Source organism: Podarcis muralis, chromosome 18 (assembly GCF_964188315.1).
Source record: "Podarcis muralis chromosome 18, rPodMur119.hap1.1, whole genome shotgun sequence".
In the NCBI taxonomy this organism is placed as follows: domain Eukaryota; kingdom Metazoa; phylum Chordata; class Lepidosauria; order Squamata; family Lacertidae; genus Podarcis; species Podarcis muralis.
This window is the reverse complement of record NC_135672.1, coordinates 3,170,867-3,184,198: the sequence shown is the minus strand read 5'-3', so window position 1 is coordinate 3,184,198 and position 13,332 is coordinate 3,170,867. Positions and strand designations below refer to the sequence as shown.

The window sequence follows — 13,332 nt, the reverse complement described above, 5'->3', positions numbered from 1 at the left end:
GCTGTTTCTTCATTTCACTAACCCTGCAAAGGTCATTCATTACATATCGATATATTTATTCCAGAACCATGTTTTTTATGTACTCTTTAACAGTCCCATTCTTTTATTAATTTTTGATCTGACTGTCCCCTCAAGACTGCCGTTAACCTTGCTGACTCTCCCATTCACATGAGAGCCCATACTGTATCCTGCTTCCTCCACAGGGCCACGCTCTGGGGACGAGGCTCCAGCTCCCAGGATGGAGGGCAAGAGAACATCCTGGCAGTTCCCGGCTGCCAACTAATGCGTCTCTTCCCCACTGCCCCTTCTCTGTGGGGCATGGCTCCTTCCCGGCCCTGTTTGGCGCAGAAGCAGCAGCCAAAGTTTCCTCCCATTAAAACAGCTGCTCAGCTTATTTCTGAGTGACAGGAGACTTCTGCTGCTGCTTCTGAGCTGGGCCGGCCGAGACGGAGCCAAGATGCCCGTACAGAGGCCAAGTGGGAAGAGCTGCTAAGATCAGGTAAGTGGAAATGCTTCCTTCCCAGGTCCTCCACCCTCATGCGCCAGACTGGTGCTAGCATGGCTGGGAGCCAGGCGCTTGCTGATTGCTCTGTTTTCTTTGCAGGGAGGGAGCCTTTCCCCAACATATACTGGCCAAATCCCTGGGGAGATTTGACAGCCCTCAGGTACTGGGGCAGAGGGAACTTAGGGGAAACACCGAACACTCTCCCCACCTATGGCTTCCGTAGTTTTGGGCCCATCTAACCCAGACGTTTGAGACACATCTGGGGACTTGTAGGAGAGCTCTAAGAAGTCTGGAATGAACTCTCTCAAGGGGGGAGAAAGCAGAGGAAGGCGGGCCCAGAAAAGATCCATAAAGGAGCTGTGCAAATGTTTTGGCCTTGTATAATTTTAGAGCCGCGGGGACGAAGAAGCCCCCTTGTGCTCTGAAAAATTTAAGGATACAGTTTGCGTTTTTCCCCGCTGAGCTCCCGATGGAGTTTATGTGTCGTTTGTTGGTTCCTGAGGCCTGTACCACCATTCCTAGATACTTACAGTTTGAGACTTGTTGTAATTTATGGCCTTGGAGTTCCCAGCTCCTAAGCTTTGGTTTTTCCCCAAAAGCGAGTATCTTGGTCTTTTGATAGTTGATTTTGAGACCATGGGGAAGTGGTTTTCTAAATGGATTCCTGAAGGTATCATTGGTTATACCAATCTCCATGATTGGGGACAGGTGAAACAAGGCCCTCTGTCTGGTTCCCTGTAACCTCACCCCTCGCAATGAAGGAACCGCCAGATCTCAGTGTCCAGACTGAACGATGGGGATGGAGATGCTCCTTCAGGTATACAGGACCGAGGCCGTTTAGGGCTTTAAAGGTCAACACCAACACTTTGAATAAATTGATAAATGGTATGATTTGGGATTATTTGGAATGTGAAGCGAAAAATACAAGCTACAGCGGAATTCCTGGGCTAGCCTATGCAAAAGGACCTGGCCAAGCAAGGGCCTTTAAGAAATAATTCAAGGCCTTGGAGAGCCTAACTGGAAATGCCAGAGAACTCCATCTTGGTGTGAGGTGGCAGGAAAAGAGAGGTTTTGAGCAAGGGGTACTGGAAAGAAGAACGAGGAGGAGAAAGACAGTCTGGAATCTGACTTGGGAAGACTGCAATGACTCTGCTGTAAGATCTGGACTCCCTCCATGCAGACTGAAGATGTAAACAGGTGAATAAACTATTTCTTAAAGCAAGGACAGTCTCCGCCATGTCTCAGTTCTCTAAAGGAGAGAGGCTTGAACCCCATGGGCTCTTGCCACTGCTTGGCAGAGAGAGGGGAGACACCTAACATTTGGAACAATATTTTATACACCCTGCTCCCTGAAACCACCCTCTTAGAAGTACTTGAGCTTTCCGTTCTTGGTTCCTAGGAAACCAGGGAAAGAAAGCTGCAGGTTCATCATCCCTGTTCTAAAAAGCAGGTGTCTTCCCCCAAACGATCCTGGGAAGGGGTTCTGGGGATTGTAGGTCCGTGAGAGGGAAGGTGCAATGACCCAGATCGTTTGTGGAACATCATGTGCTTTAAAGGCTCATTGGATGCCCTTTTCAACATGGAATTGTCGAGTTGGGAGGGACCCCAAGGGTCATCTAGACCAACCCCCTGCAATGCAGGAATCTCAGCTAAATCATCTGCAATATACTTGGAGTCGAGTGTGGATTTCATGCTCTTTATTCAGCTCATAGTAGTGAGGAATGGGAGTTTCCCCCAACTGTCTGCTTTATATACATTATTTACACAATGGGCCCCACGACAGCATCCATGGCAGACGGCCATCCCACCTCTGCTGAAAAACCTCCAAGGAAGGAGAGTCTACTGCCTCCTGAGGGATTTCTTCCCACTGTCAAGCAGCTCTTGCTGTCAGAAAGTTCTTCCTGAAGTTGAGTCGGAATCTCCTCTCTTTTCTTTTTTCTTTCAAAGCTTTATTTAACTTTCAATACATACAAAAAAAAAAAAAAAAAAACCATACAAAAAACAAAGGATATAAGATACAAAAGGAAAAGAAACAAGAGAGGAAAATAAAAAAGGAGAAAAGAAAAGAAAAGAAAAGGAAAGGAAAGAACGAGCCGTATACAAAAAAACTTGTTTGGCACAACAGATCATTATTCCCTTCTTTTGTGGTATCGATAGCCAGATCTTTGTTGGTGAGCCCTTACCCCTCAAATAATTTAGATAATCCCATTCTTCTTTTACTATCATTTTAGGTTTATCTCTAATTAAATCTGTCAGCTTAGCAAGTTCTAAGTACTCGCACAATTTCTGTGGTGAGTTCCCGCCTCCCCCCGATGAAATAAAGACACAGGACACAAGAATTCAGGTTAATGGGTCAAATTAGGCCACAACTTTATTGATTACAGGAATTGAGTGGTATTGGCTTAGGCATTGGTCCTAACTACTAACCGGCTAGAGGCTGGAAGGGTTAATCACCAGAGGGAGGAGTCCTGCTGAGGCACGTCAACTAGGACCTCCCCCGGGCGTCACTGCGTGGGGGCGTGCCGTGGGCCCACACCTCCTTAGGCTTAGGGCAAGGCCACGCCCCCCAGAATCCTTTACCAGACTACCCTTGCTTGGGGGAAGGTGATGGCGCTCCTTCCCCCTTCATTTGCATAACAATAGGACAGTACCCCTACCAATGCCTAACTGCTACTCGAGCCCAGGCTTGCCGCCTTAAAGAAACCCTGAATCCTAGTGAAGTAGCATTGTGTCTTGCCACAGAGATATACCATTATAATTGTCCAGGAAATGAAGCCATACTTGTAAGTCGGCTTTAACTGCCTTGGAAAGGCATACCCTGTGCTGAGGAGCGCGTAGGCCCACAGACAATCTAGCTAGGCGGGTGCAAAAGGGGCGCCCAGGAGATACCACCCGGATCTGTTTGAGGGTGACTTTTCTCAATGGAAGAAGCTGTTGAATCAATTCTCTAAGGGCGACTAATTTTTCCTTTGGCAACCTGGAAGTCTGTGCAATTGTATCCAATTCAATGCCTAGGTACACCATTTTGGTGGTGGGCCCCTCGGTTTTGTCTGCCACCAACGGGACTCTGAGCTCCTCAGCTAAAGAGACAAATGATGTCAGCAAAGAGGTGCACTGGGGAGCTGTAGCTGCAACGAGAATAAAGTCATCGAGGTAATAGAGAACCCGATAGAGCCGGTTTTAAATTGAAGCGCCCAATCCAGGAATGTACTGAAAGCTTCGAAGGCTGCACAAGCCACCGAACAGCCCATAGGCATAGCTTTGTCAACAAAGTAAGACCCTTCAAATCTAAGGCCTAACCAATGAAAACCCTCAGGGTGCACTGGGAGGAGGCGGAAGGCTGATTCTATATCGCATTTTGCGAGCAGCGCCCCCTTTCCAAATTTATGAATCAGTTTAACTGCTTGGTCAAAAGACGTGTATTTCACAGAGCAGAGTTCTTGGGGAATGGCATCGTTGACAGAACCTCCCCTTGGGTATGAAAGATTGTGTATCATACGGAACTCCCCAGGGGCTTTTTTGGGAACAATACCCAGGGGGAAGATGTGCAAGCCTTCGATAGGGGGTTGGCTAAAGGGACCGGCCACCCTCCCAGCTGCAATTTCTTTTTGAATTTTCTTTCTGGCTATCTCTGGCATTTCCCTCACTGATTTTTGGTTGGGTGGATCGCCCGGGTTTGGTAGAAAGGAGACTGGGATTCTAAAGCCTGAGGAAAACCCTTCCCAAAGGTATCTCGCTGCTATTTTATTGGGGTATAGATCTAATAGGGCTTTTGACGGGTGCAATTTGATGGGTGTGTGAGCTAGCCCAAGGGCCACATTACTGGAAGTTCCCGGAGGTCCCCTGCGGGTGTCCGAAGGTACCCCTAGGACCTTGGTGGGAGTACCCCCTGCCGCCTCGAAAGGGCTGCTTTCCTTTGGGGCAGGCGGAGCCCGGGTGATTACCGAGGCACTTTTCGCATTCGTGTGCATACTTACATGCGGGTCGGGAACAGACCCCCCTGTTGAAATCCCAACATTGCCGACGTCGTTTTGGCTCCATCTTTCTCACCTTTGGAGAATCCTGGGATTTCTTCTTAACATATGGAGCTACGTGATCCATCCAATAGTTCTTGTTCCTCAATTCCCAGCGAGCGGATGGCAGGTGACGCGTTTCTACGGAAATCCTCATCATAAGATAAGGCGGCATTCTCCCCTGCTAGCGTAAAGGCCCTTCTAACGTGTGCCATGTGTGCTATGAGATGCATAGCGCGTTTTGGATAAGCTGCGGAAACTACCCCCATGAAGACTTGGTAGCCATCTAACCAATTTTCAAAAGTACGCTCCGCCTGCGGGGTTCTGTATCTCCGCTTCTCCCCTTTACCTGTCAGGGGGAGGAGCGTAAATATGTCGATGTAGTGCCCATTCAGTATTTTGGTCCTCTTTTTCTTAGATAAATGATTTCCCAATATAAAATCGGTCGACACATTGGTGGATGTTTTTACGTCTTCCACCAATGCCGCCCCTTTCCACTCCAGGGACCCGTTAAAGGACTTACGGTGGGAGTTAGCCCTCCTTTCATGCACCCACAAAGGAAGTCCAGAATTATCCTCGCCCAAGCCCCAGTAAGCCTCCATGGGGGCGTCGCTATCCGAATCAGAAGAAGAGGTACCTGACCCATCCTCGGAATCTGACTTCCTGCTTTTCTTGCCTTTTTTCGAAGTGTGTTTCTTCTTGGACTTCCTTTTCCCACCCTGCTGCTCAGCGTCAGGAACAGTCTGGGCAGCGGCCAGGGGGTCGTAATGGCGTCCCTGTTGTTCCTCTTTGTACGATGATACGGAATCTCCTTCCACCGACGTGAGCTGCTGCGCTGCTTCCTGAAAGAAACTGGGCACACCTATGTCCTGATGAGAATTAGTATTGCTAGACCTCTCAGTAGGCGCTCTGCCACCAGAGGAACCTGAATTAGACCCAAGGGAGCGAGCAGATTGAGAGCGAGTTATACGTGGTGACCCAGCGGCGGGTCCCGGTGGGGCTATGCCCGAACCAGAGGCAGAGGTACTTGGTTGTTCCTGATTACTGGGAAGGGTGCCAGGAATGTAACCTTGGGAGGCCAGCGGTGGCGCTGGTAGTGGTATGGCCCCTGGCCAACACTGCCTATAAAAGGTTTCAATTGCCGCAAAGAACTGAGCAAATGCTTGCGGGTTACACGGCATAACAGGCACCAGTGAATTCGTTTGACTGGCTTCCTTGTTCCCCTTGCGGGAAGATGCCTGTTGTTTTTTACCAAAAGGCATGCTGGAAGGAGCGTACACCACCAGCACCTGGCTAGGTGACCTGGTCTGGCAAGAACTAATACGCAACCGTGCCTCCGCTAATCCTAATCCCAATTTTTTAATTATTATTTTTTAATTATTTTATTTATTTATTTATTTATTTATTTATTTATTTATTGTTTTAAAGGAAAATAAAATTAATTTTTATTTATTTATTATTGTTCGTTTTATTTTTTATTATTATTAATGTTTTTTATTTGTTAATTGTGTAATTTAAGAATTTATATAACGCACGTGTCACTAGACCACTAAAGCTTAGTTCAGTATTTCCTAAGATGACTGACCAAAAGTATGGTTAGACCAGCTCCACACTGTTCAGTATTAACTACGCCAGCAGGAGGAAACCCAATTTGGACAAAGGGTATCCCACGATCTTACTATATATGCACTCAATATGAGTAATGAATCATGCTAAATGGAATGAATTGAGTTGTATAAGATGACTATGCAATAAGTATATACTATGAATATAATGGGCTGTGTATGAATATACCCTTTGCCAGGTGTTTGATTACAATGGTAAAACGCAGTAATTCCGCAGTAAACACACTACCTGTAAACCTGCAATCCTACACTCTATGTGATATAAAAGGAAGTGAGTCACTATCAGCCTGCGTGTAAGATTGAGGGAATATCCAAGAAGGTTTAATTAAGAAGCCCCTTAGCTGCCACTGTGAATAAAAGCTTAAAGAGGCAGTCCTCAATTGCCAGAACCAACCACAGTGTAAGCAAGTCCTTTAGTTACCTTTATGAGTTAAGGCTTTTAAAAGCAGAGCTGAAATAACATACAAGCCACAGCGTTTGCTAATTACACCAATTAATTTCAAAAGCAGTCAGCACTTTGAAACCAGTACTCAGCACTTCCAAAGACTATTATAATATTTTTTTTTAAGTATTTCCCCCAATAAACCGCACTTTAAGAGCCTATCATTCAGCAACTTGCTACAATAATAGATTGTAATCCGGGAGCCAGTAATCCGGGAGCCAGCCAAGGGATCACAACAATGTAGCAGCCCAAGCACAGAGCAGCTTAGCCTGTGCTGGCAATTTATAAGAAGCTTCAGAGCTGCTGCTAAGAAGGAAGGGTAAAACAAATTTGCAAATACTAGGAGGAGGCAGCTTTATTTAAAGAGAACTGACCCTGCGGAGGGTGAATGCCTCTCCTAAGATGGCGGCTGCCTTTTTTTGACCACGTGGTTGAGTTAAAATGGCGCCGGCTAGCAGCGGTAACCAAGGCAACCAGAAAACAATGTTCTTAGTAAAGCACCCTGCGATCACTGCCTCCCGCCTTTCCTTTAAAAGTGACCCCGTTTTAAAGCTGCCCCCCCTTTCACTCGTGCAAGGAAAATTTAGAATAAACGACACAATCAAGGTTAAAACCCTGAGAATGTTAAAGCGCAACAGGAGGAATTACCTACGATAGAAGAATGGAGAACTAAAATGATGGTTTATGCAGAACTGGACAGAATGAAAGGAAGGATCCGGAATCGAGGAGATCAAAGATTTACAGAAGATTGGGAAAAGTTTATCCAATATATGCAAAAACTGAGTGATAATAAAATTACGTTTGTAAGCTTTAAGGAAGCTCTGTGAGGGCAAAGGGTTAAAAGGGCAGAAATGTGTAAAAAGGAACAATAGGAAGGAATGGCAGACAAATTGAGGGAAGTCAAAAAAGAGAAGTAAGATGTATGGAATATATAAATTTGTTTTTGTATTGGAAAACTAATAAAAATATAATATATAAAAAAAGAGAATGTTAAAGCGCGAAATGAGCTGCCGACACTTTAAACCCTGGCCCCCTTTTACAAGCTGCTTCCCCTTTCACTCATGCAAGGAAAATTTTGAATAAACAACACACACAATGTTAAAAAAAAAACCCGTCACCAACCTCACACGGGGGCTGCAGCCTTACAGAAGCCACTGTATAATCCGCAAGTAAAATAGAGCCTTTGAATTGAGGGCTTAAAAAAACCAGAAGATTGATCTAAAGTCTGCTCTTCGAACTCGCAAACCTGAAAAGGAGAGGAAAAAGAAGCCAAGCAAAGACCAAGCAAACAAGCTACAGAATCTAAAACACCAAGAACCGGGTCAGCTGCAGCAGCGGAGGAGGAAAAGAGGAGGAGCCTCGGCTGCAGCAGGTTTAAATAGCCGAGGCCCCGCCCCCGGAGCCAGCCGATTGGCTGGCCCGGGGTATGACACGGGCGGGGATTCCCTTAGGTATCGCGGGGGCTGGAGCCAGCCCCCCCCCCCCGTGAATGTGGGGAAGGGCGTGCCGCCCGCAACCCCACCTCCTGGTGGGGTTTCCTAGCTCACCGTTCTTCTTTAGTAGGTGCATGTAGTACATCTTTCAAATGTTTTGCCACAATAATCCTTGGTGCTGACGTCGCATACATAAATACCTGAATTTGTTTTTAGGGATGTTATTTGGAACAATTCCTAGTAGAAATTCATCTGGTTTCTTGCTGAATGTAATTTCTATCAATCTTTTTGTCTCTTCGTAAATCATATTCCAAAGTTTTTGTATCACTGGGCAAGACCACGACATGTGGTAGTGTGTTCCTACATGCTCCTTGCACCTCCAGCATTTATTTTTGTATGATTTGTTTACTTCCGCCAATTTTACAGGGGTCAAATACCATCTATTATACGTTTTCATAAGATTTTCTCTTATAAGATAGCAAGCCGTAAATTTTATATTTTTACTCCATAATTCCTTGCATTTATCGGATTCAATCATATGCCCCAGATCTCGCTCCCATTTTGTTATAACTTTTTAAATATCTTCATCTTTCCTTTGCCAATTCAATAATAATTTATAGATTTTTGAAAGAGGTTACTATATAATATGTCTAGCTCCATATGAGATATATTTATTTTTTATCAAATCCCTTTGTCCTTTTATCCTTTTCAAAGGTGGCTTTTAACTGATAATATTCCAACCAGGTTATTTCTTTCTTTTTCAATTCTCCTAGGTCCTTTAATTTTGGGTCACTCCTTATTTCCTCTACTAAGTCCTATATGTTAACCAGTCCCTGTTCATATGTTTCCTATGTACAGCAAGAGATTCCATCGGTCAAAGCCACCAGGGTGTTTTAGTGACCACTGACTTTTTCCTTCCCTCCCAAACCTCATATAATGTTTTTTTCCACAATGTGATTTAAGAATCTTTTGTGAAATTTAACCTTATCATGGCCTAGATAGCCATGCCACCCATACATGTTAACCCAGGATAAGGAAAGTCTACTGGCTCCCGAGGGATTCCCCCCCCCCCCCCGTCAAACAGCTCTTGCTGTCAGAAAGTTCTTCCTGAAGTTGAGTCGGAATCTCCTTTTTGTAGCTTGAAGCCACGGCTTCAGCTCGTGAGAGCTTCTGGAGCAGGAGAAAAAAGGGCACACTTTGACCCCCCTGATTTTATTTTTCTTAATTCATCTGCCTGACAACCCAGCAGCCTGGCCCCTGATGTCACAAAGTGCCATTTTGCAAGCAAGCCTTAAATTGCCCTGCAAGAGGGATGCCTGTCAGATGTTGGTGATAGACTTATCAACAATGTTGAGAGGAAGTTACTCTGAAGGTAAGAGGAGCTCCGAGGCCCATAGAAATAACATTATTATTACTACCATATGTGGTGGTCCTGTCTAGAGATACAAAGATTTTGGAATATGATTTATGAAGAGATAAAGTGATTGATAGAAATTACATTTAGCAAGAAACCAGAAGAATTTTTAGTAGGAATGGTTTCAGATAATATTCCCAAAAATAAAACCAAGTTATTTATGTATGCAGCGTCAGCAGCAAGGGTTATAGTGGCAAAACACTGGAAAGATAAAAATACACCCACTAAAGAGGAATGGGTAGTCAAATTGTGCGAGTACTTAGAGCTCGCAAACTGACAGATGCAATAAGAGATAAACCTAAAAAGATGGTGAAAGAAGAATGGGAATGTTTAAATAATTATCTAGGATTCATCAAGGTTATGTTTAGAATGATACCACATAGGGAAATGTTCCCTGATACCAAGATGAGGGATTCTATGAAATGCAGATAGAGAGAATTGATAAGAATAATGATCTGTTGTGACCTTGACAGAAGCGTACAATAGACGAGTCGTCTTGTGTTTCGGCTCATCTTTTTTTCCCCTTTCCCCTTTTTTTCTTTTTTTCCTTCCTCCTCCTTCTTAATAATAAATTAATAATAAATTTTATTTATATCCCGCCCTCCCCAGCCGAAGCCGGGCTCAGGGCTTCTTTCCTTTTTCCTTTTTCTTTTTTCTTTCCCATAATGGCTTATGCTCTATGCCATGTACTTTGATATTTTTTGTAGTTTATTTTAGCTTTTTTCATTATTATTATTATTAAGGATTTTTCTTTTGTAATTTTGGTTGATTATATTTATCTGTATTGGTTTAAAGCAAAATAAAAGTATTACATTAAAAACATTATTATTATTATTATTATTATTATTATTATTATTATTATTATTATTATTATTAGCTCACCCATCACTGATTCACTGATTCATGTGGCCTGGCTCCCTGGCTTGCCTTGTCCACAGCTGTCGATAGCTTGGCAGCTCCCCAGATGATATTTTCTTTTGTGAATAACTGGTTAGTAACTTCCTGTTTTTATTTTCCTTTCTGTCTCGCAGCTCCTCTGACAGGAAGGGGAATGGAGCAGCTGTGGCGCCAGGAAGCACTGCAAGTGGTGGTATGTTAATTCCATGGGGAATCCATTCCCCACATGTGCCATAGAGGACGGGGGGGGGGGAATTTGCCAGGAAAATGCAATGTCCTTCGTCTCTCCCAGGGCCATGGTTTGGGAGGAAAGGCTCCGGCCCACCACCACCACCACCAGAAGCAGCAGCCCAGCGGTGCAAGGGGGAAACTCCGAGTGTGCAGGTATGCTGTGATTTGATTTTACCAACCAGTAATATCAATAATCCAATTTTATTACGCAAAACCAAGAATATCTATGGTGATGCGTTGTTGCAGGGGCCGAGGGCCGGTGCCTGCTCTGCCCATTGGGCAATCTGGCTCTGCTTGGAGATGCATCCCAGAATTCTCCCCACCCCATACGTCCTTCCTTCCTTCAGACAGAAGCGGACATGGTGTGTGGAAGTGGACCAGGGGAAGAAGTGGCTCTCCCGTTGCTGGGGGTGGGGATTGCCATTTCCTCATGCCAGCAATGGGACAGCCAGCTGGAGGAGGAAGGCCAGATTTAGATAGTCCTGTAGTTAACCCATATTTCTCCTAATTTCTCTAGGGATGAGGCTTCAGATCCGGCTCCCGGGACAAAGAGCAAGATACCATCCCGGCGGTTCCCGGCTGAGGACCCTCGCGCCCGTTCCCCACTGCCTCGTCTCCGTGCGGCCATGGCTCCTCCCCGGCCCTGCCTGCCACAGAAGCAGCAGACGAGGTTTCCTCCAATTCGAAGAACATCTCGAGTAATTTTAGAGAGGGAGGAAACCTTGCCTGCTGCTTCTGAGCTAGGCCGGCCGGGGCGGAGCCAAGATGTCCATACGGAGGCGGAGGCCAGGTTTGGGGAACTTGTAAGATCAGGTAGGAGGAAATGCCCCCTTCCCAGGTCCCCCACCCTCCTGCCCCAGACTGGGGCTAGCCTGGCTGGGAGCGGCGCCGGCTGATGTCTCCTTTGCTTTGCAGCGAGGGAACGACTCAGCCTCGGAGCCGCCGGATCCCGGGAGGGACTGAAGCCCAGGCGGAGGATACCTGCCTCGGAGGTAATGGGACAGGGGGAAGCAACCTTTAGTGTTTAGAGATCCCTTGAAAGATCCTCTGCTTTAAAGATCCCTTCTTTCTTGCAGAATCTCCCCCCTGCACCGCTGTGGCCGCTGCCCAGGCCTCCTCCCAGAAGGCCATAGAATATTCCTGGCATGAAGGCAGTGACAGAGCAAGGTGCTGAATTATCCAATGAAGAACGCAATCTTCTCGCTGTGGTGTACAAGAATGTGGTTGGGGGAAGACGCTCTGCTTGGCGAGTGATCTCTAGCATTGAGCAGAAAACTGACGGAAATGACAAGAAGATGCAGCTTGTCAAGGACTACCAAGAGAAAGTGGAGTCTGAACTTCAGTCCATCTGCACTACAGTTCTGGAGTTGCTAGACAAGTACTTAATAGCTAATGCAACTAACCTAGAGAGCAAGGTGTTCTATCTGAAGATGAAGGGAGACTGCTTTTGATACCTGGCGGAGGTTGCCAGCGGAGATGGCAGAAAACAAACCATATAAAATTCACAGGCGGCTTATCAGGAGGCGTTTGACATCAGCAAGAAAGAGATGCAACCCACACATCCAATTCGTTTAGGCTTAGCGCTTAACTTTTCCGTATTTTACTATGAGATCCTCAACAACCCAGAGCTGGCTTGCACATTGGCCAAGGCAGCTTTTGATGAAGCCATTGCAGAACTTGATACGCTGAATGAAGACTCGTACCAAGACAGCACTCTCGTCATGCAGTTGCTTAGAGACAACCTCACATTTCGGACATCAGACAGCGCAGGAGAAGAATGTGATGCTGTAGAGGTTCAGAAAACTCAACTGCATATGGAGTGTCATTCCCCTTCTCAAGAAACCTTTTGACACGTCTCATTCCTTATAGCTCCACTTGGATTTCCTAGAGCAAAGAGAAGCCATCCATGTGTATGGAAATCAATTTATAGTCCTTTCACACTGCAGCTTTGGGAAAACTCCATTCCTTGATTTGTGTTTTGTCCTGGCCTTCCTGGTGTGCATTTACTGCTGTAGAAAAGTATTAATCCTGGCTTAATTTCCATATAAACATAAGTAATTTCCAAACACTTATGGAGCGGACTAAAGTTTCTGGTATTTAAAAATAAATCTGAACCAGTTCCTGCAAGCAACTGTGGTGTTTTTATTTATTTATTTATTTATTATTATTATTATTATTACAGTGATGAAATGAAAATGTAGTTAATGCAACTAAAGAGTGTTCAACACAGTTCAATTCTCCACATTCCCTTTTTATTCTGCAGGGGTTTCTTGGTGATTTGACTTTCCCGTGCTACTGTGTATTCGTTTCTGTAGGATCTGGGGTGTCTTGGGCCAAATGGGAAGCATGGCAGAGTGGCTTCCTATATGTGTGTACAGCAGGAGCTACTGAGTGTTTTAAATACAGGGATTCTTCTTACTTTTCAGTTGTTGCTGTTCAACTGCTATCCCCTCCCAATAAAATTTCACTTACACTCCTAATAATAATAATAATAATAATTTTTATTTATACCCCGCCCTCCCCAGCCAAGGCCGGGCTCAGAGCGGCTTACAAGCAATAATAAAAACAAGCTGAATGATTACAACTTAAAAACAAAATTAAAATACAACATGAAAATATGGAAACATTAAAATATTAAAATGTAGCCTCATCGCAGGAGGAGAAGGAAAGGAAAAAAGAAAGAGAGGGTGTAGCACCCTGCTTGTGGTTAACGCTTAGCTGGAATGAAATATTCAACGCAGCAATAGAGAAATTAAAATAATAATTTATTTG

The 13,332-nt window shown here is 45.0% G+C and overlaps 1 protein-coding gene across 2 annotated transcripts; it reads left to right on the top strand.

Moving 5' to 3' along the window:
* Positions 1 to 10,443: 10,443 nt before the first annotated feature.
* On the top strand, positions 10,444 to 12,687 carry LOC114581556 (uncharacterized). 2 transcript variants are annotated; one of them, XM_077921861.1, is made up of 5 exons: positions 10,444 to 10,522; positions 10,622 to 10,713; positions 11,078 to 11,373; positions 11,476 to 11,552; positions 11,637 to 12,687. In XM_077921861.1, exons 1-5 carry the CDS (start codon positions 10,484 to 10,486, stop codon positions 11,691 to 11,693), a joined length of 561 nt encoding a protein of 186 aa, XP_077777987.1. In that variant the 5' UTR covers positions 10,444 to 10,483; the 3' UTR covers positions 11,694 to 12,687. The 2 variants fall into 2 exon arrangements, with proteins under 2 accessions (XP_077777987.1, XP_077777988.1); XM_077921862.1 differs by lacking the exon at positions 10,444 to 10,522 and having other exon boundaries at positions 10,549 to 10,713.
* Positions 12,688 to 13,332: the final 645 nt, after the last annotated feature.